At 51.5% G+C, this 22,679-nt stretch overlaps 1 protein-coding gene across 4 annotated transcripts; it reads right to left on the bottom strand.

The window, feature by feature from the left end:
• Nucleotides 1–2: 2 nt before the first annotated feature.
• Nucleotides 3–22,199, bottom strand: LOC105189232 (pancreatic triacylglycerol lipase). Of its 4 annotated transcripts, none has more exons than XM_011151194.3 (10): nt 21,744–22,199; nt 8,079–8,242; nt 7,721–7,884; nt 6,527–6,646; nt 6,067–6,213; nt 5,560–5,788; nt 4,832–5,263; nt 3,784–3,910; nt 1,415–1,630; nt 3–1,269 (listed from the first exon to the last, which is right to left on the bottom strand). In XM_011151194.3, coding segments are annotated over exons 1-10 (1,704 nt in total). In that variant the 5' UTR covers nt 21,746–22,199; the 3' UTR covers nt 3–1,166. The 4 variants fall into 4 exon arrangements, with proteins under 4 accessions (XP_011149496.1, XP_011149498.1, XP_011149497.1 ...); XM_011151196.3 differs by having other exon boundaries at nt 4,832–5,254; nt 21,744–22,196; XM_011151195.3 differs by having other exon boundaries at nt 7,721–7,875; nt 21,744–22,195.
• Nucleotides 22,200–22,679: the final 480 nt, after the last annotated feature.

Raw genomic sequence — 22,679 nt, 5'->3', positions numbered from 1 at the left:
CGTCGTCTTTTTGCGGATGAATTTTATTTCACATCGCAACAATTCACACTCAAACTGGTATGGTACAGGTCGCGGTACGTGATCTCTTATCACTTAGCGACGGATTCTCTTTCCACATTGGGCGTATTTTGTACATTTCATTGACGCAAGGACTGCGAGCAAACAACGATACAGTCGCTCGCCCCCTCGAGTCACCGCGTTCTGCGCGCACTTCTTCACGCAGAATTCTTAACGAGAGAATATCACAAGCTATTATCATATTCGTGTCGCGTGAGGCGATACACGATAGTAAGAAAAATCATCGTAAAAAAAAAGGATATGTATGTATCGACGTGTAATATATGCATTAATGGCTTAATAAGGAGTACCTTACAAAGTAACGATCACTGCAAATCCGCGATCCAATCACATCCGAAAGAGAGATTGGAGCCTTAACGTTAACATCTGACATTATATACAAGATGTACATGTAGCAAATCGAACGATATGTAATACTGAAGAAGAAATCATTCGTCGGGAGTAGCCGAGAAAGGTCGGGCCGATTCTCCGTTGGCTTTCAATTTCGCGTCTAACGAGTCAGACGAGTCGCCGAAAGTTTCGTCTCCTACGAACTCTTCCGCAATCGTCACGCGTCGGGAGCGGCGCGGTCGGGGATTTCATTTTCGCCGAATGCGTGGACAGATCTCTTTAGGAACTCGTGTAAGTGTCCGTGCGAAGCGGCGCTTCGCTCTCATCCAATCCGCCGTCGTCCGTCCGCATAAGTTGGCGGTCGTTTCTTTCTGCTGGGTCCCACAAGTCCGGTCTTGCGCTGAGACTCTGCCAATTAGCGAGCCGCCGTCGTATCGGACTGTGTTTGTGAAGAAAGTGACGCTCGGTTGCGACAAATAGGAAGAAAGTCAAACACATGAAACCCTCGCCTCCCCGTCGTATCATTAGCGAAAGGAATTACGACGACGAGATTATTACGACGAGGCTCCGCGATCCCGGACTATTCCTCGGGCGAGCGCATGCTTCGCTTAATCATCGTCCGACTTTCGAGAACCACCGGATGGACCCTCTCAGAGGCAGCTGTTGGCGCAGTTTCGTAATTATCGAGACGACACAGGGTCGAGACGACGTCTCCGAGCGCGCTTCATCCGCATTACGGCGCTCTCCCGGACGGATCGTCAGCAATTGTCGACGAACGAGGCGGTGGATCCGCTCGCGATTTCCGCGTACTCCTGTCTGCCGGCCGAGCAGAGCTTGCTGGAGAAATCCGCCTCTCGTTTCCTGCACAAGCGGGAGAGATTATAAACGTCGCAGACATCGACTGCGACTGCCGAGCTTCTTCGCGAGCTGTTCGAATAATGACGGACTCGGTCGGGCCAGACAGACCTGTCGTGGAATTCGACTCGACCACGTATTCGCTTCTTACCCTCTTCCCGGCAGGTCCATGGCGTCCACGGAGACGCTGTTGACGTAAAGGTGATCGTTGCACCAGAAGAAGCACAGAGAACGAGGTTGCAGCACGTCCATGTCGTACACCCAGGAGAGTTCAACTCGCCTGACCTTACCGAGGTTGCCAATAGAACCGGTCGGATGGGCCACGACCATTCGCGCCGTCGAGCCGTGCTCCAATTTCATGTAACCACTGAGAACAAGAGGAACCGCGCCTATGTATGTCTTCATCGACCTATTACAATCTTTCGCAGTCAATATCTCACTAATAAGCGGATGAAGATGAAGATTGCATGAAAGTTAGTTGTATTCGTCCGTTAAAAGTGTCACTTTTTCTTAGATCTATCAGAAGCCTTGGTAGCCAACATCTCGGGAATGAGTGAAGCTGCACCAACCAGGACTACAAGAAAATTCGTTACTTTGCTTCCAGGATCTACTCCACCTGTCGATATTTTAATCTCACGGTGACACATCATCACCTTTCATTCCACTTTAATAAGCAAAATTAAAAGGTTAAAAGAATCACTTGCTCGTTAATCGGATGCGCGAGAATTTCAACTTTTCAACGAATCCTCTCCGAAGTCTCTACACTAGGAAAAATGTATTGTTGCGTGAACCAAAATTTTGTTGTAACAACAAAATAATTTGGTTAAAATATGCCCAACAAAACTGTTTCGTTCCTGTAAACAAATATCTTATTTGATTACGGTTTGTTCGTATAACGTAATATTTTTGTTATAGGAAAGCCAAAAAGCTGTAACTATATGAATTTTGTTAAAAATACTATAATTGTTAAAAATACTATAATTTCTTCTTAATATATAAAATCTAAATTTTAGTGCACGGAAAGACAAAATAGTATCCATCGGGCATTATTTTAGTTTATGTAAAATAATATTTCGTTATTATGTAATTTTTATGGATAAAATAACTAAAATGCTTAATTTTTATATATGAAGTCTAAGAACAAAATCATTTTTGGTCCAGAGAACAAAGCAGAAAGATATATTTAGTTGAGACAACTAAATATTTTGTTATATAAAACAAGATATTTGGTTGCTATTAAAAAATGCCTCAACTAAACAGTTTTGTTAGAGATACTAAATTCTTTTTCCTAGTGTACGGCGTCGGGAAGCAAAAATATCGACGATCGTGTCGGGTCGTCGTCAATCTCGTCGTTAGTTCAGCAAGGTCAGTACCACCTGCTCGCTTACGCTACGTATAAGCGAAAGCGAGAAGGAGCGAATGACGCCGATTGAGTCACGTGGTTCGTCTCCCATTCATTGAGCGCGCGAGCGAGACAGCAGACACGCTCAGTCGAGCACGTGCTCGAACACGTGCTCGGCCACGCGGCCGTTCGCTCGCTTGAAATTCTGTAATTGATATCTCGGAAACGCGTAAAGCCATGACGATGCGTGTTTCGCGAAAATTAGCTGTTTTGCGTCTAGATTAGATCCCGCTTATTGGCATTTGCACGTCATGGACTTGATGACGCTGCACTTTTGCATCGCGATGTATTATATTCAATAATATTTCCGAGCGATTTTTATCAGTGGATAGAGCACGACGATGAGAAATTTAGTTATTTCGCTTTTGGGCGAAATCTTTCGGGCAAATTCTTAGTGTGTGCTTCGAGTTATTTTGAATTACATCAGGTTTTTCTTTCAATTTTTTGCTTAGGGTGTTTGTAAGCGCAATTTTCTTTCGAATTTCTACGAGGGAGCGAGAAATATTAACGACAATATCTTATGAGCTTCAAACACATGCATAAATGTGGATTCACTGTCGATTTGTTTACTGCCAAGTCGCAATATTCCACCGCACTGTGAAATTTCTGGAAAAATTCGTTAATGTATCTTTCACACTTGATAGCGTCGAGAAATTTTCTCGATGATCTTAAGGAAGCATAGAAATCTTTCTTGCGACTTAAGTCTCCTCTTGAGTAATGTGCAAACTTTCGCCTAACGTACGCATATACCGCATGTATATACTTCGTCGCCGAGTCCTCCCTGTCATTTAGCTGCGCCGTGCCTCGTGAGCTGCGTGCTGCATTTTTCCTCAATCTCGACTGATTTATGCAGTTTCTCAAACGCGCGGAACTAATGAAATTAACCTAATTTTTTAATTTTAACTCTCTCCAATAACTTTCCTCCTAATTCTTTTCAATGAATTTCGGCGCACAGAACGCGGCCGACGATCGATTTCTGAGCGGACGAGCGATTTCTTATCGGAGTCTTCCAACTCACGCTACGTGTTCGCGAGACGTGAAAACGCGGTTTCATCTAGCAGGCGAGGCGCGTATGTGGGTTATCGAGGCCGACAGACGCTGCCAGGGCTTGCACTTGCCTGGGCGTTAGATCCATGTTGCGTATGACGCCGTTGTCGGCGTGGAGAGTGACTTTCATGAAGCCCTGCACCCAGCTCTCCGCGGTAGTCGGACGTGCGAGGTTGATGGTGATCCTGTAATGCCTTCCTGCAAGGTGATTATGATCGATATCAGAATCCTTTTCGAGGTCGTAGAGGGAGAAAGAGATAGATAGATAGATAGAGAGAGAGAGAGAGAAAGAGAGAGAGAGAGAGAGAGAGAGTATTTTATCACGCAAGCGAGCGAGCGAGCGAGCGCGCGCGCGCGCATGCGGAGAAAGTTGCGTCTCGATAGAGAAAAGTTGAGCTGGCGCTCGCAGTGAAACACGACGGCTCGCTGTATTCCCGACCGTTCCTTTTTCCCTCGCGTCGACAATAACTGATTAACGGAATGCAACGGCGAATTGATCGAGTCCACGTCGATCGGACGCGACGTTTACGTATCGACGGCGAGCGCTCGCGCATTGGTCTCGTCGCTTTTACGATGTCGTAATGCCGACGTCGTAAAAGTACCACGAGACATTGTGATGGAAAGCTAACGGCCGCTCGCGTTTGCGCTCGTGCTCGAAATGGTACTCATGGTATCGGGAAAGTTGGCATTTACCGCTTACACTTGAATTCCGATACGTCGATACGAAACTGCCGCGCGCTAACGCGACTTCACGTAGCGTATCGGCGGATTATGCCGCGGCTGAAATTACATATCCCACGCTAATGCGCAAGAAATAGCGTTACAGGTACTCGAGACTCTGGAGACTCGTCTCTCTTGGCGCTGCCTAGATCGGAAAACGAGTTTGCTCGGTCTTGGTTCGTACTTGGACCTCGCGGGTTTCTAAGTGGGTTGCTTGACCTTAACGGGCCCCGTCGTTGATGCTTCTAATTACGACGCGAGTTTCTCGTCGCGGTTGATTGTCGTCGACAGATCGTGTTAATTGCATTCATTAATATCAGCATCTTCTATCACAAAGGCAACTTGCGGGTGTCGCAGACTACGCGCGCACTTTCTTCAGATCGGGATCGAGAGACTCACTGCAGTACGGGTCCTCCTTGCCGGTGATGAAGAAGAACTTGGAGCCCAGCAGGGTCGAGACGTCCTGTCCCATCGCCTGGCGCTTGACCAACGCCGGGCTGGTGTCCGCGTGGTAGCCCATGACGCCGCAGCTCAGGCTGTTGTTGCTCTTGCAGGAGAAGCACTCGCCGCGCAGGAAGCTGGCGTAGCTCGAGCACTCGTGCGCCACGTACTGGCACTTGGAGTTGATGCTCTCGACGAAGAGCTTCAGCGCGCGCACGTGGTTGCAGGCGACCAGGACGCGCGACGCCTCCTCGAGGCCTTCGCGTATCAAGGTCAGCGGCAACGACGGCGTGGTCTCGCTCAGATCGGTGCATCCGGGCTGCTCCTTGCCGTTGTTCGGGTAGAAGTCCAAGTGGCCGCACGGCTGGCTCATCCCGTACCCTGGAAGGCCTTGTCGTGTACTACATTAGTCCGGACCACGTGATTCACGGAGCAGCCGCGGAGCTCCATCGTCGCGTCCACCGTCCGCGCGCTCCGCAGGAACGCCGGCAGCGGTGCACTCCGAATTTTAAGTCAATTCTCAGTCAGCGTTGTAGCTTCCGTCGAAAGAGTAGTTAGTGGAGCTCCACGCTGCCTGCCCTTGCTCCAGCTCTTTCTCAGCTTCGACTTCTTCAGGTCAAGAAATACTCGGAGCTGCTGCTGCTAATTGTGTGTCGCGACCGATTGCTAATCGTTACGTCGCTTACCTAAAAAGAAAATGCTCTTGCCGTCGGTGTGTATCACGTCCACCAGCCGGGCGTCCGTGTAGTCCAGTCGAAGGTGGCTCGGCATCCCCTGGAAGTACGGCTCCGCGGGATCCAAGCCGGTGATGCGGCCGATATTGCCGCCCAGTTTCTCGCCCGCGTAACCGGCCGTGTGCGCGCCGAGGCTGTGGCCGATCAGGTGCACGTCGTTCGGCTCCAAGCCGTAATTGGTCTATTTTATTGAGGAAACGACGTGAGCGGAGCGCATAAGGGGGAATGTGAAAATAACTCTAGGCTAATCTGCAGATACATAGAAAGAGGAATAAATAACGCTTCGGTAAGAGGTAGTCGCGGAGAGGCAATCGAGCGTAATGCTGAAGCGAATGAAGAAGCAAAGGATTACGCGCTCGATCGATTACGTTCGGTGCTCGCCAGCTCGCCTGTTGCCCGTATTTACTCGACGACGAATCTTTGAGTTTGCTTTAGCTGGAGGATATTCTCTTCTCTTACTTGCAAATGTTTAATGAGATGAGCCAACTCCAGGCCGACCAGTCTCGTGTTCGCCGTCGCTTGGGTGTACAAAGGTAGACTCCCACCTGCCCAGTCGACCACGATAACGTTGTAGTCGTCGTGTACCAACAGCTCGCTTCTCATCTCCTGCGGGCCGTGAACGTTACGAGGATACATGTGTGTATGCGATATCCTGTCTCGCTCGAGAGCTACACGCAGCTGTCGTCGGACGTATCTTTATCTTCGGCCGCGAAAACAATGAACCCCGAGAGAGAGAGAGAGAGAGAGAGAGAGAGAGAGAGAGAGAGAGAGAGAGAGAGAGAGAGAGAGAGAAGATGAAATTGGCTTTTCTCTGCCGACTTATTCGACCGAGCGATGAGCGATCGTTCGCTCATCGCTCGCGGCGTGAGAGTACGATAAAAACGAGCGGGTATTGAAATGTAAGAATAGTTGAACTTACCTTCACCCAGTTGCTGAGAGGCGTGTCGATGAAGCCGTGTATGATAAATTTAGTTTTACGCTTGGGGTTAAAGTTCGAGTGCTCGATGGACTTGTCCTTGGCTACTTTCAACACCTGACCCTGGAAGCAACGACGGGCGCGCGTTTACCGAGTGTACAAATTACGCAACACAATTAATGAGGAGTCGATGAGAGGAGCTCGTACGAGCTTCACAATGAGCTCATATTTCGTGTATGGAAATGACGTCGACATTCTCGATATTGCAGACGCGAAAGAACGCGGAAGGTCGGCGAATGCTAACGTGATTAAGAGTCACGCGTCTATCCGATCAGACACGCACTGGCACTTTCGAAACGGTTTGAGTCTCTTTTTGCACTTTTTGCGGCTCGGGAGCTCAGCGGATGTTCAATGAGAGAACTCGATACGTTCTTTGAGTGTACCGTCGGCTGTGTTCCCGACGGCGTCGAGAAAAAGCGTTCAAGCCATTGTTTTGAGGTCCAGTGATACATTGATCTCTCTTTCTCCCCTTCTCTCTCTCTCTCTCTCTTTCTTAAAACCTTTCGCGGTATCTCTTAAAACGCGCTTAAAACACCTCGTCGCAACCTCGTTGGCACGCCGGCCGTAGAAGCGCAAAAATGTCGACGTTCATTTCACGACTCAGCGGCTCCGCGCGATGTTATGCGACGGAGACACGTGGTTTCACCGCCGCGTTACGCCGCCGATACCGTATCCGGTACGTCTCTCCGCGCACGGGTTTCCTTCTGAGATAGCTGCAATAGACTGCAAATCAGCGATCTTATCTTCCGCCGCGAAACTCACGCTCATGAGCTCGCGTCCCATGAGAGCTCGCGCGCGCGCCTTCACCGGCCGCGGAACGCGGTTTCGCGGTTTAATTAATCGGGTCAATTAAGATAGCCGTGGGCATAAAACACGGCTGTTAAGAGAGCGGAGTTGCGATCGCGGAGTAGCGATACTCCGGCTTATTGCCTCTGTCTAATTACCCTTGTCGCGAGATGAAATCCTCGCCGCGCTGGCCGCGTTAGCGGACCGTTACCACAGATGTGCGCGATTATGTACGCGGAAATATTCGCGCCGCGTATCGATTATCAGCCGCGGAGGAATTTCAATCTGCTTGTCGAGGTTTCACTTTCGCGCGATGCCCGTACACGCATCGATTCTCGATGATTCACTCACTTCGAGGGGGTTCTGATGGGTGTAGAGGATGAACCTGGTATTGATGACTTCTCGCGGCAACGGGAAGACGTTGAGCGGCCGATGGATGAGGTGGTACCAGTTCCTGGTGATGTTCAGGCAGCCCAGCTCGTCGTAGCAGCGAGTCTCGTTCTCGACTAAAATAACTGTCATTGAGTTATCGCCAAATCGATCGTGGAGGCGGATCGAATGGAGGTGGATAATAATACCGCGGCAACGCAACGACGCGTAAATTCTTAAAGAAAGTTCGGAAAATCGCAACGTATAGATTTATCGGGCAACGATCATCGCGATCGGATTTTCCACGATCCGCTCGTCAGGGCAGCGCGTTGATAATTACAAGGCAGCCAAGGTATGTTGACTTCGATCCGATCGCTGCGCGCCCATTGCCAAGGGTCCAGGATTCCGGCCGAGCAGATAACAGGAGTCAATGCGATGAGGAGCAGGAACAGTGGTCCTTCGCCGTCGCCGACTCCTCGTCCGTTCATGCCGCTGCTCCTCGTCCTGCAAAAATGAGAATGATTAAAGGGGGATAGACCGGGAGGATGGATTAGCGCGTACAGGCGTATCGCTCGCGAGACGATGAAAATCGAAACATATTAGCGCTTGCAGATGCCTGCTGATGCCTCCATCGCATCGTTGAATCTGCTCTGCCTACTCGTTGTTGCGAATCTTTACTCGCTTCGTTTCTCCGCGTACGTTACTCACCTGCGAGAAAATTGTTACGCTGGCGTTACGCTATAATTAATCGTATCGGCGATGATCGCGAAACTGAGATATTGCGCTCGGAATCAACGCACGGTGAAACCGACGAATAAATATTGATGATTTATCGTGTACATTGAGCAAGCCGCACATCGAGGATTGAAGGATCGCTAAATGGAAAAGCAGCGCTGGAATTTTGAAGGATTGCCTGACGCGGTAACAATAACCACAATAATAATAACGTTTACTTTATTGGAAGCCATGAATATTGCAAAATTAATGGCTGCCAATGTTTGGTAAATTTTTTATATTATATTTTGCAATTTCTTGTGAAAGGAGACCAAAACTCGAGGCTGTCGTGTTGCAACTGATATTTTACCGCCTAATTATTCAAAAATTGCTAAAGTTGAAACTAAACTAAAATTTAAGCACTATCAGATATCTCTTTCGGGATACGAAGGAGCTTCGACGAACTCTCCCGCTTCCAAAGTTATGATCAGTTTAATCGTCTTGTTTTTCTCTCTCTCTCTCTCTCTCTCTCTCTTTTTCTTTTTTTCATCGAGAAGGTCGTCCGCGTTTCGTGACGACCGGTTAAGCTCGTCTTGGAAAGTCAATGCACGCGGGAAAGGAACGGACGTTTCTTTTAATTTGCCCGCGGGAATGACGCGCCGTTTCCGAGGAACACTTTGCCTCCGAGACGTTCGATGGACAAATTGCCTCTTGAGGACGAAGCGACTTGACGAACATATTTGCCGCCTTACGTAATCCTTTGGTCGCGGATCAGTCCGGACGGGACGGGGTAACGGCGGAATCGATCTTCACGGAAAATCCCATTGTCGTTTGAAGGACTTCGCGAGCGCGACGACGAAATATAATTTTACACAACGTCCAGCTCTTCCGATGATATTCCTGCTTGAAAGGAACATCGCGCGAGATGAATCAGCGGCTGTCGCGCGGACATTCTTCCCGCGGTCACTCGCGAGTTTCGTCTGCCGAATCGACGTCCTCGCAATCGCGCGATGAACATGTGTGTAACCTGCATTATTCGCGCCACGATTCGTAGCGCGTGTGCTACATAATAACACACCGGCAACGCTAGAACGAGGAAGAGGAAGACAGACTTGCGTAGACGCGTAGCTGAACACGTCGGTGACATAATGGACGTTGTAACGTCTGGATGCCATTAGATGTTTTACGTAAACGAGAAATTCAAATGAACAATCAATTTTGCCAAGTTTAACCCTTTCACTGTTAGTGAGAAGTATTATACTTCCCGCCTTTTCTTGATTCAATTTTGCGTTGTAACTCACATAATTTTGAAGAACTAATCGGGGATTTGAGTTTTCCAGATAACTGAATAGTTGTTCAACATACTCCGATAGGTTTTTACACCCAATTACTCATTTATAACAATGTGATTATTTATAACAAATCAAAGCTGAAAAAAATGCCTTTTTTAGGGAAAAATCGATTCCTCGGAGAGTATTGAATGTAGAGGTCTGAAATTTTCACCAAATATTTTTCTGATGTTGTACAAAAACTAATATTTTTCTCAGTATCTTTCGGCAGGTTAGATTTCTTTTTATAAACAAATATTTCTACAAAAACGGCCGAAATTTGATTTTTATGCACTTTTTGGTATTTTCTCTATTTTCCTAGTCTTTTCATTCTGTATCTCCATCTTATCCATACTATCAATATTATTTTACTCAAAAATGAATGTTCAATCTCTAGTAAGCATAAATATGCAGTATTAAACATTTTTCCCACATCAATTTTTTCCAGCTCTCAATCGAGTTCCATCGTCTAGAATCATATGTTCTTATTATGACCTGGTCATTATTTAATAATAATTGAAATTTCCATTAATTCTGTACATCACGATCGCCATATTGAGCCCGCCATTTTGAATTTTGCAAATCTGACTTTAGATTCGTAATCAGCGACCTAAAAAATCTAAGACTGCCAAATATTTTGATAATTTTCTCAAGGGAAGTTAATTCAGCAGTGAAAGGGTTAAACAACAAATTATTGCATCGATGTAGCAAAATCGCGCGCTATTGTGTCTTTGCAGATCTAACGCAGAGTGATTTTTCCAACCGTCGTTGACTTACGTAAACGAGCCGCGACCAAGTTGTGCCATTCGCGCGGCTGTGTCCTGCCCGCTTGATCCTGGACGTCTAGAATGTCACGTGTGTGACGCACTCGAGGGACCGATTCACGGCGCCAGGTGACAGGTGACAATAGATAACGCTCTCGTTAACGCGAACGTTATCGCGGCACCGATAATCGTGCTTTCACCGCGTGCCGTCACCTTGTGCGGCGCAAAACGCACCTCGAAAACGTACGCGACATTTTGTGTCAACCGGTCGGCCGTTTAAAGTGGCCAGCTCTCCGGTAAACAAGCGGGTCGCATTAAAATCCTGTCGCTTCGGGCTCCAGCGAGGCGCGCCGCGGCGGCGCGCGAGCGAGAAAGCGCGGTATTATTATATTTACTCCGCGGGAGCCAATATCGCGTTAGGCAGCCGTAAAGTAAAATGGATCCACACAGCGGCGGAATTAACATATTTCGCGGACGGATCGCCTCGTGCAGATTCTCCCGTCGGGGATCTTTAATCCTCTCACGTGATCTGTCAGGAGTCTTGAGGCTACTTTTGCTACGAAAAGATCGATAACGCCGTAATAACGCAGAGAGAAAGAGGAGATTCAGGCTCTCACCTCTCTCTTTCTCCTCACAATGTTGTGGTAATCGGGTCGCGAACGGGAGAGACGCGAGAGCCCGGAGATCGTGGCTGGCGCGAGAGATGAAATTTTCGATTAACCGTCACGTGTCCCGAGGCGCGGAGGTGAGGCGGAATGCGCGGCGGGAAGAGCGAGGGTAATTCGCGAAACTTGTTATGGAACAGCGGAACACGGCCAGCACCGCGCGGAATGTCGCACGCTATTTTCTGCATTCCTCGCGGGCAGCTGCGGAGAGCGCACCGTTCGCATGTGCGACAGGCACGACGAGGCCTTTCCCATCATCGGCGACCGGCGATGGGTCGGCCGTTCAATGAGTCACGCGCAAGTGAGCGCGCGTCAAGCGACGGTATTATCCGCTTTTGCCGTGATTGTCGCGATTCCGAAACGCGTGTGTATTTATGCCGCGTGTCATTTCGAGTCGCCCGCTCGCACTCTCGTGCTTCGGGCCGCTCCATTGATCAGCTTTCCGTTGCCGTTGCACGACCGCTTTTCTCTACTTCGGTAATGAGTATCTTTGAGGCAGGCTCCCGCGGACTCGTCGCGTTCGCTCGCCAACGATCGTCCTTCGTCCTTCGTACCTTTGTCGCGCTCCCGTTTACGCTGATATCATAGAAATTGAAAGGGAGAAAAATTATCGGAGGTTTAACGAGACTGACACATCAGAGCGTATAAATAACAGCGAACGCGAAGATTGAGTGAAAAGCCTCAGTGCCTCGTGGGAAGATCGAACAATACGAAAGAAAGGTCTTATATAAATTAAACTCAGTGCCTCTGAGAGAGTGCCTCTCTCCGACTAGCGCTTGTCCTGCTTCGACATGTTCGTCCTGTTTATCTACCTGTCTCGCGCCTATGACTCGTATATTTTCAAGTTCTTTGCTTCAACTCGAGCGGATCTCGCGGAACTTTGGACCTGTGTGTGTGTATGTGTATGTGCGTGTGTGTGTGAGGCCTGCTCTCAGGCTCCATACTTCCAGGATCTCTCGCCGTATTATGATTTCGAATATCATGCTGTTAATTTTTTCCTGTGTCCTTCCCACTCTCTCCCGTCCTCTTTCAGACGTTCACGAAATTATTCATCCTCTCGCGGATGTCGACGGTGATCCAGGTATAGTTAGCGGTAGACAAGCCCGAGGCGTCGCGTATCGATCGAGCGGCAGCGCTGTTTCGCCTCTTTTAAAAATCCGCAGTGCGTATCGCCGCTCTGAGCTCTCGGAAGAGAGATGGGCCGAAGTGGGGAGCCGCACAGTGGTCACTCTCTTTCTCCTCTCTTCCTACGCCCGGGACCCGCATTTCACCGGTGACGCTCTCGCGCGCGCGCTTCGGGTATTAAATAATTATTATTTCGAAAGCGAGAGTATATGTGTAATCGCGCGCGCGCGCGCGCGCTAGGAGGAAAGGTGAGGGGTGCAACACATCGGCCGGTATAATTGTGGCCCAGATTCGGCGTCCTTCCCTGCGGCAATGCTGTACCACTTCCTGCATGTCCCTCGCTTCTCTCTCCTTCCCCGTTCACTTTTTCTCTTTCTCTTTTTCCCTGTCTCTCTCTTTCGTTCTCTCCGTCGTTCCGTGTCTCTGTCTACCTTGAGGTGAAACGAGATCTGAGGCGAGACGAGTGTTTTTATGCATCTTTCTCTCTCTCTCTCTCTCTCTCTCTCTCTCTCTCTCCTCCTCTCCTTCTTCTTTCAGAGCTGAGTCAATCTGCGTAGACCTCCTCGGATCTTTAAAGGCTGCTTCGAGGAAACGCGCGTCCGAAGCGGAAATCGTACGTTCGCCGTCTCATATCCAAATATCGCGACCGCCTCGGGGCGCGAATTAAGTAACCTATTCGGTGATTCGCTGCCTTAAGGTGCGTATACACCGAGCGAACGAAGAACAAACGAACATTGAAGTGTGTATCCATTTCTTGATGCAAAAAACTCTCTTCATGAGCGAACCGGATCGGAAATAAATCGAACGGACATTCGGTTCGTACTTGCTGTGCACATTTGCCCAATTCACTGTTCACCGTTCATTCACCGTTCGTTCGTTTAGTGTATACGTACCTTTATGGTAAACACCGAGCGCGAGCAGCGCGAATGGCACGGCTGCGAATCGGCTTACCCGCCGCTCTTCCACGTTTCCGACCTCCGCGGGCTTTAACATCCACGTTCTCGTCCTTTTCCCGGAGTGTTCCCCCGATTTTCCTCTCTCGTGCGAACAGCCATGCGACGCCGCGCGTTGCCGTGACTAATTGTACAGGAAGCGTATGCCACGTCGGGCCGCGGAAACGCCGCATTTTTCAGCACACGCCTGTCTCCGCGCTCTCCCGATCTCGCCGACTGTATTTTCGCAACTAGTCGCGCCGCTGCGCGCGGATTTATCGATTTATCTGTCAAGATCACGAGAAAGCGTGGCGCGTGCAAGCGAGCGAGCTGTTGAACCTGAAAAGTCGATCGCCGAAGGACCGACTTCTCACCGCTGTTTCCGATGCCGTGCGAGTGTCCTTCTTCTCTCTTTCTTTCTTTTTCTTTTTTTTCATCCAATTCGTGCTTGTCCGACGTCTCGACGTCACGAGTCGTTCAGCGCATTGTCGAAAAATTAAAATCAAACTCGAATCCTGATTCGAGTTAATTGGGATCGGGATTTCTCGGCGAGACGCATTCTCTTGATTTACACCTCGACACGGGATCTCTCTCGCTCACGCTTCGTTCAATTGTCCGAAGGACCCTGCGGAGGCACTTCGGAGGCCTACTTGGCAGCCGGTGTCTGCAGGGAAGGCGAAGAGAGCGCAGTCGGCGTCATCGTCAATGACCTAATCCAATCTCTCGGTCGCGGGAGAGAAATTCCACCGATCTTTTGCTTGCCGTGCGCGACGTAATCGCGCCTTTCTCTCTGTCTCTTTCTCCCTGTGCCTCTCCTCTCTCTCTCTCTCTCTCTCTCTCCCTCTCTCTCTCTCCCTCTCTCTCTTTCTCTTTTTCCCGCCACCCTTTCTCTCTTTCCCGCCGGTCGTGTTTTCAGGCGCCGCGCGTTGCGCAACACGCGCGGCCACAACTTCGCCCCGGCATAAATTTCACCGTCTCGGCTCGGTTTAACTCGGTTTAACTTCAGCGTGGCATTTCGTCCTGTCGCCTCGTCTCGGTTCGCTTCAGCTTGTCTCATGTAGTTGACGTCGCATCGCTGCGAGAATCATTTACAAACGATGTCCGTGTGCGCGCAAGTACCGCGCAAATTTCGCGGATAAAACACTCCTTGCAATCCTCGGCGAGTGACGCGCGCGCATTCTTCTCTCCTCGCTCCTCACCTTCGCGCGTTGAGTAACAAAGACCCGACGCAATTAGCGAGACGACTGCCGGAGGTAATCGATACGTCGATCGGGGGCGGTCGGTCCCTCGAGGAGAAGACGATCTCGCAGAGATCGCACAATGATGCCATGGGCGCGCATAAAACGAACTCGATTGTTTCACGCCGCAGCTGTTCATCAGCGCGATCTCGCCGTTTATTAGGAAGAGCGTTCATAAGAGCCGCTTAATTGCGTCCACGTCGATACCACGTCGGAAACCGCGCGCGAGCAGCCTCGGAGTCGAGTTTCACGCGCGCGTCTCTCCGCGGATCGAACGCCGCGACGACACCGCGAGAGTGACGTCTTCTCGCGTGGCGTATTGCAATCGCACATGACGAGAACGTTATTACGGCGACGGGAATCGCGAAAATGCGCTCACTCGAAGAGGAGTCTCACTCCTCAGCTACGCAACGGGAGACGAGGAAACGCTCGCGCGTCGTCACTTTCTGGCGAATCTAATTGCGCCGCTTCCCCGCGGCGAGGTGCGCTAATTGCCGCGCGGCGATTAGCTGGGTCTTCCATCTCGCTCGTCGTGAAATCGCTGCGAAATCTTACGTCGTAACACCTCGGCCAATTGAGGTGTCTGTCTCGATTACCTCGCGCGAGGAAATCGAGACAGGAAATCACGCGAATTTTCGCATTTTTCGCGTCTCGATCACCGCATTCGCTCTTATCGAGCCCGCGCCGAGATAGCGACGAGATTAGGGCGGCCGCGAGTCGTTGAACCCAGGATGACGGATGCTTTCTTTTTTCGAGCTTGCATCGACTGCTCGTTCTCGCACCACCGACTGCATGATCGCATATCTCAACGGCGACAAAAATATCTTGTCCGGATAAGCCGGCCAACCCGGACGCGAGATAACGCGTATGTACACATGTGCAAGATAATCGGGTGATCTTATGTAAGGCTATCGCCCCGCGTTTGTTGTTACATCTCGGTCATCACAACGCTTGGGAAATAACTACTTCGGACGCTTGTTTTTCCTCGGAGTTTCCTCCTGAGATAAGCAGTCCGGCGGACTTTTCTAACGGCATAACGATGGATTCCTAACGAGCGTGTTATCGAAAAGACGCATCATGTGAAATGTTAGAATAGCGTATCTCACACGCTCGCGTTGCTCATGTTCTACAAAATATCGCGTTAATTTGACGAATTAACAAAGTGCCGAATTCTCCCGCTGCGAGATCAGTGAGGAGGAAAAGAACAGATAAACAAGAGTGCGCAGAGTAGTCGTTTCCCAAGTGTGTCACGGCGGCCGAGAATTAACGCAAGTTACGGCGCGCGCGGGTAATTATCCTTGCGCATTATTATCGGAAGTGCAATTGTCCTCGATATATCGGGAGACGTTGAAAGGACGACGAAAGGATGATGCCGAAACTTCGACGCGTTATTGCCACGGCGGAAACCTCTCCTTTCTCTCCCCCTCCCTCTCTCTCTCTCTCTCTCTTTCTCTCTCGTTTTCTTGCACGCGTGCAGCGGTGTGAGTGACACCTTACGGGTCTTACGCTCACCGTCACAATTGATAGCTTTCCAACGATCGGCCTTTACACTGACCTACATACTCGGCATAACAGTACTCGACTCGGGTGTACACGACGACGATTGCGGGCCGCGCGCGACTGTGCACCGCAATCGCGCGCGCGCGCGCGCGCGCGCGCAAGCCGAGTGTTTACGCGACGGCTTCTCGTCGTGGCGTCGCTCGGCGAGGATGAAGCGCATGCACTCGGCGAAGCCCTCCAGGTGTGTACGACACAGGTTTGCGCAAGCGGAGGGAACGCATCTGTCGGGAATGCGCACGGGAGTAGCAGCGTGTAGCGCGTGGCTCCGTGCCGTCGCGAGAGCGATGAAAACAACTCGGGAGAGAAATTCGTGACGCCGACGCGGCGCGCTTAAAGGCAGCGTGCTCAGCCGGAGGCCGTGTCTTGGAATTCAATCGGACGACGTGAATCGCTAATTAAGCGTTGAATTAAAGTTTGCATATACATGTATATCAAAGTCGGGTCGCGCGCTTCGGCACCTCGCCGTCTGCGATCCGCGAGCGACGTGCAGACGTCGCGGGCCTTCCAGTTTCACGCTAGGAATTCGCTCCCATTATACTCGCTCTAATTAGATAATCGCCGCGTCTACGGTTGAGGCTGACCGCTTTTTGCGCCCCGGCGGCGGCGGCGCAGCCGGGTGTTTGTCGTCGTTCCGACGTAATTGGACAATTCCCCGGGCGGTTCCAGGCTTTCTCGCGCGACGGACGCGCGCGGCGTTCGCGCCAGCGCGAATTCCTCTCGAATTCCCGAGCGATCTCGCGAAAGGTGCTCGGCACCCGTAAATTCGATTTCGGCGTCGGGCCGGGGGGAGAACGGGGAGGGAGCTTTATTTCCGGAGTCGGGCGATTTTCACGCCCAAGCTTGAGTCGGCCCGACGATCTGTCTGTACCTGATGCGTTCTCGTCTTCCGGGGAAAATCAAGCGGATCCCGAAAGAGGAATGAGACACGAGCACGAGCCGAGGCGCGTACGCGAATAAATCCGCCGTGCGAACGCTCGCCTCGGCGATCCGCTCGTCGCGCAACTGGCTCTCGTCTGGCTAATTACTTTCTAGCACGAGGAGCCTATCGAGGCGCATCGCCATTTCCTCCGACGTTTATCTATGAATCACGTCGATTAATCGGCGCGCTGCGGCGATCGTCCGATCCTCAGTTTCACTCTCTCGCGGCTGTGACTTTTCGGCGGAATTTCATCGCCGAGGCTCGCTTGCTCCTTGACCTCGGAAGTTGCGCCGAGTTCTCTCCCGGTCTCAAGCGGATCAAGCGTGGCGGATCAAGCGGATTTAACGAGCAGATCGGCCAGGAAGGGATCTTTCCTCTTACTTGCGTACGCGAGTCTCAGGAAAGAAGACTCGGAGACTTCCCTGACATGATTAATTGGTCGGAATCCTCCAAGCGAGACTTTACGTAATCTCAACACTCCGAGCGTGCGCCTCGTCTCTCTAATTCGTTAGACGACGAATGTCCACGACATCGTGCAAGCCCACGACTTTTGCAACATCCCGTATAATAGCTGATAATCCCCCGAGCGATCAAGGTAATGCTGCCGGTAATTAGCGAGATGAGACACGACAGAGCCGGCGCTTTATTAACGGACGCAACGCCCGCCGTAGCGCATCGCGCGCGTATTATTCAAGACTCTGAGAAGCTGCGGATTACGCTATCGCGCAATTAGCCCCTAATTAACATGTAGCAATTAGATTGTTTCTCATTACCCCCGCGACCACGAGCCCGCGTCCGCCCGCCCGCTCTAGCGTCTTTGGAAGAAATCGCGCGGATTCCACGAGGCGACTGCTCCTCTAATTGCATGCGCAGCAATTCCGCTCTAACGAGACGACGTCGGACGCGGAAGCGGCTCTCCGTTCGCCGAGAGATGCGCCTAGCCGGGAATGCAGATGCACCGACCGATGCGATGCGGTGCGATGCGATCGCGAAAGTTGCAACGCCGGCTGCCCGGCCGCTGGAGTTTCTACGTAATGACTCGCGCGAGCGCGTGATTTTTTTCACTCAACATTTCTCTCCCCCTCTCTCTCTCTCTCTCTCTCTCTCTCTCTCTCCCTCTCTTCCTTTCTCTCGCTCGGTTCCCATCGTCGATGGGCGATCACGATTCTACGTCTCGACGTCGCGCGTACCGCTCCTCTTCTCTTCATATTGATCGGCGAGATCGCGCTCGAGGGGCGAGAGGGAGGACGGTGAAATAACACGGGAAGACGCGTCGTCGGTCGTGAGGGAAGCGGATAACCGGTTGTTAAGATGTCACGATTAGGCGAGGAACCGAAGTTGACGAGAGAACACGGAAGAAGGCGTGCTGTCGCGCCGGGAAAGACCGCCGTAATGCCGAAGGAGACAGCGGGAGATTGCAAGCGCAGGCGTCTTCTTACTCGCCAGCGTCGCCTGTCACGCACACATTTTGCTTATCGTTTATTTCATTCAGATCGATAGTCTTAGGATCTCTCTCTCTCTCTCTCTCTCTCTCTCTCTTTCTTGAGAGTAAAATCCACTTTGGAATATTTTGTTCGCAGTGATTCTTCTCTCGGAGGAGTCTGAAAGATATCGCCATGTAGACGCTTTTCCGATCGCATTTTCCTAGTTTCCCGTTATGTGCCGGTACGCGCGCGAGTCGCACTTTACACGACACTTCGCAACGCGCGCGTTTTCCGAGTGCTGCGTGTCGTTAATACGCCTCCGGCATGCAGTTGTCACAGTTTTCGAGCGGCGGTTTACACCGATACGCACGTTCGCGCGATTAATGAGAAAACCCACGTTTTCCCACTTGCGGAAGTGTTGCCGCGGAAAGACCGATTGCTCCGCGCGCATACGCGTGCACATGCAATCCTCGTCGGATACGCCTCGTCGTAATTCCGCATCGCGCAAGTACTCCGTGCCTCTCGCACGAGTGCCCTTCGCGGCTTAGCCCGGCGCGTCGACAACAGATGCTGATTGACGCGCGAGCGGCGAGGGGACGGAGCGGGAGTGATTGACGCAAAGTGTTGTTGCATCATGTTACTTAACCGAGTCGTGTTTTCTTACATCGCGTTTTCTATTTTTCTTCCGCGCTGCGGCGTTCGTGGCCTCGCCCCTTTGACGTCCCGACCCGTGAAGCATCGAGATCCGCAGATCGACAGAGACGATCAATTTGAAGTTTTATCGTCTCGCGTCCACAGGGAAAATAAAATAGAATATAGAATGTGTATCAAGTACTGTGAGAAGAAATAAATTGCTTTGTCGTTTTTAATGAATATGTGTTGCATATTTTCTTTCTTGTAGACGTCAGACGAGAAATTAATTTATATATATATATATATATATATATATTAAAGTTGCGTAACGGCATGTCGAGACGTCTGGAATTCTAAATTTGTTTTAGAATTCCAGACAGAGCGACAGCACTTGACGCTTGAGCGTCGCGTGACGAGAGTCGAGCGCTCAAGCTTCATGCGACGTTGATAGCAAGATGACTCGGGACAACCCGGAAAATTGCACTTCCCTCGCGGTGAGACGCCAAGGTTGTGGGATGCAGTGGCTTGATAAAGTGCTCGCTTCCGACGTAGCCGGGAAAACGACCGCCGATCATATCGTCGAGAGAAATAACGACTAGAGGGTAATCTTGTCCGAGTGATCGGGGTCCCGCATAACGCTCACTCATCAGTGCCAACGATGCGTGCTACATCTCGTGGTTGCATTCTGCACCGATGAGAACTTCCTTCTTCATTCTCCGCTGCATTTTCGTAATTTCGAGAAATCTCGAATTTTCCGCTCACTCGACAGATTCTCTCAACAGATCTCTCTTGATTTCTTCTTTCCTCTCTCTCTCTCTCTCTCTCTCTCTCTCTCTCTCTCTTGTTTTTCTTGAACTCTGCGCTGTGAGGCGCGAGAAGCGCGTTGGGAGCTTGCGCGACATGCAATGCGGGTGAACTCGTGGAAAATCAAGAAGTGAAATAATCGTCGGCTGTGTTTTCCGTTGCTTTCGTGTTTCTCGCGGTCGCAAACTCTCGAATTCTTCGACTCGTTCGGCGACTGCAAAAATCCTTTACATCGCGTCTTTCTCTCTCTCTCTCTCTCTCTCTCCCTGTTTTTCTTTTAATGTTAATTACGTAGTAAATATAGTACTGCTAAACAAATATCGCCGCTTTGATACTCTGGTCGAACGACGAGACAGAGAGTTTCTGAAATTCCTCTCGAATCTGCTCGGCTGAGTGAAGTCGCGTGTTGCAACTTTCCCGATCCGATCATCGGCAGAATCAGCGATAAAAGCGAGAACGCGCGGGATTAAGGTTCCGCGCTTATCTGCGCGGAAGTATACATTAAACACGCGTTTAATAAGGCGCGGCATAATTCAAAACGATTTTTTCATGCAATTATTATCGTTCTAATTAACATATCGTTTAGCCCCGCGCACGTTCCGCGACTGCAAAAGTGAGCGAGGCGGAAGCGATAAAACGCGGCTCTCGCGCTCGAAGAAAAAAAAAAGAAACAACGGCCGAGCTAATCGACATTGCAAACAGGTCCGGCGTTCGGGATTTCCGCGTGACCTCGAACTTCCTTGTACGAAACGTGGAATCGATCTGTGCTCGGCGACCAATTTGCACGGGCGGCGTGTAGTCTCTCCTCGCTCACGGCGACTGCTGTTAGATCGGCCCGGTAAACGGTGGAAGGCGCACGCCTACGTAGATGTGGGCCTGTCTCTGGAGAAAGTGCGCGTTACTCGCCTATAATACTACGCTATCTACAGTGCCACCGTTCCTTCTTCCTTCTTCCCCCGCGTCGACGCGTCGTCGCAACGCGAGAGTCCTTCCGAAATCCGCGGAGTTCTGGCCGAAGCTGAACTCGAGGCGGTTCGATAAAATCGTCGACTGAAGGGAGGGAAAGCCGAGTGGCTCGAAGGGAGCAGGCCATTTCCAACAGCGGTCGTACGCAATTCGGCTTTCGAAGAAGCAGAAGCTGTTGGCCGATGAAGAGGAGAGGAAAGAAGACATATAAGCGTGTAACAAACAGCGACGAGGACGACGATTGCACAGCGTTGCTTCAACGCCGGCCTGAGTAGCGGACGTGCCGCGACTCCGAGCACGTGGCTCGAATGGAAATCGACCTGCGAATGCGCTCGCTCGCTCAATCTCGCGTTTCCCAACGCGTCGCGGCCGGGCCGAGCCCTGGCAATCTCCCGCGAATTAGCTGAGCAAAATAACGCGAAGCATGTGCGCGCCATTTCGCAGGTCCAAAACTCGCGAGCTAATTTCTCGCCGCGCTCAATCGCCCCGGTGTGCACCGGCGACACACGATTTCATCAAGGCCGCGAGAGTAGTGACACGATTGCCCAGTTGGGAAGCGAGCCAGTTGGAGGAGCGTTTTCGCGTATTTTCGAGCACCGATGCACCTCCGATGCGCGATGAATTTCCCGAATTGAGTCGTCGCCGCGCCGCGGCAGAGTCATTTCGACTCGCGTGCGTCAGCGACTGCGCTTCCGTCGCGTTCTCGCGAATCATTCGCGAGGCTCGTCCTACCATTTACTGGCGCTGGTCTCGCGTCTGCTGATCGTTCGAAGAACGGTTCGAGACCGGCTCGCGAATCGGCTGTCAACGACCTCCTCGTGCGCGTGGCTCGACGCCACGCTGACGTCGTTCTTGCAGAACGCGCGACGCGTCGCGTCGCTTTCGCAGGCGACGGACGCGTCCGCGCGATCCGCGGCGCGATACGACACTCACATTTTCGCAGTCGTCTTCTCATGTCACGATCCTCTCAGGCCATCCCGCAGTCTATCGATCCATCGCTCACGGTCCCCGATTGATCGTCACGTGCACCTCCACACACGTGCTGCTCGCGAGCTGCGCGCTCGGCTTTGTTCACATCACCCTCGGCGAGCCACACGCCGGACGGGGTTGGCGCGGTGATTTCGCGGTCCAGGGCGGACGTCGGCCGCGGGATGGAAGCGTGGATGGATCCGAGCGAGTGTTCCTGGCGAGGCGAGGCGAGTCGAGGCGAGGCGGGACAAGGGAAACGCGCGAGAGCTGATCGACGCTGACTCGAGAGAGCCGAACGGCAACGGGAGAGAGGGACAAAACGAAACGCTTCGCGGTGAGAGGCTGGTGGCCGACTGCTCGAATGCACACGGCGGATTCCACTTGCTCCGGAATACTCGCCCACCACCGCCGACTACCGCTCGGGCTACCTGGTGATGGCCGTGGGTTCATCCGGGGGCATGCAGCAATTGGACTTCGCTTCGAGCCGACCTCGTTAAAGCGCGCGTCCGCTGCCATGGCGGAGGTGTCAAGAGACTCGGCCTTACTCTCACAAACAAAGCCGGACGACCGGGAAAAGCGCGCGGTGGCTCGATTGTGACGAATCGATCAGGAGTAAAACGCGCCGATACACCAACAGACGCGGTAGAGCGAAACCCGAAGCGAACGCGGAAGTCCGCGCCGCGCCGCGCCGCGCCGGCCTGCGTGCACCAAGTGGCGGTATTTCAAGATAAACGAGCGACAACTACGGCTACGATGAAGCTCTTTTCTGCTTGCGACACACGTGTTCGCACGGTCGTTCACTCCGTGTCTTATTTCCCGACGCGCGCGCGCGCGCGCGCGATTATTTCGTATCCCCGCCGAGGAGTCTGGGAGGATACACGTCGTGTATCAGAAGGCATA

The sequence above is a fragment of the Harpegnathos saltator genome, unplaced genomic scaffold, assembly GCF_003227715.2.
Source record: "Harpegnathos saltator strain DR-91 unplaced genomic scaffold, Hsal_v8.6 scaffold283, whole genome shotgun sequence".
Classification (NCBI taxonomy): domain Eukaryota; kingdom Metazoa; phylum Arthropoda; class Insecta; order Hymenoptera; family Formicidae; genus Harpegnathos; species Harpegnathos saltator.
This window is presented reverse-complemented; position numbering and strand designations above follow the sequence as displayed.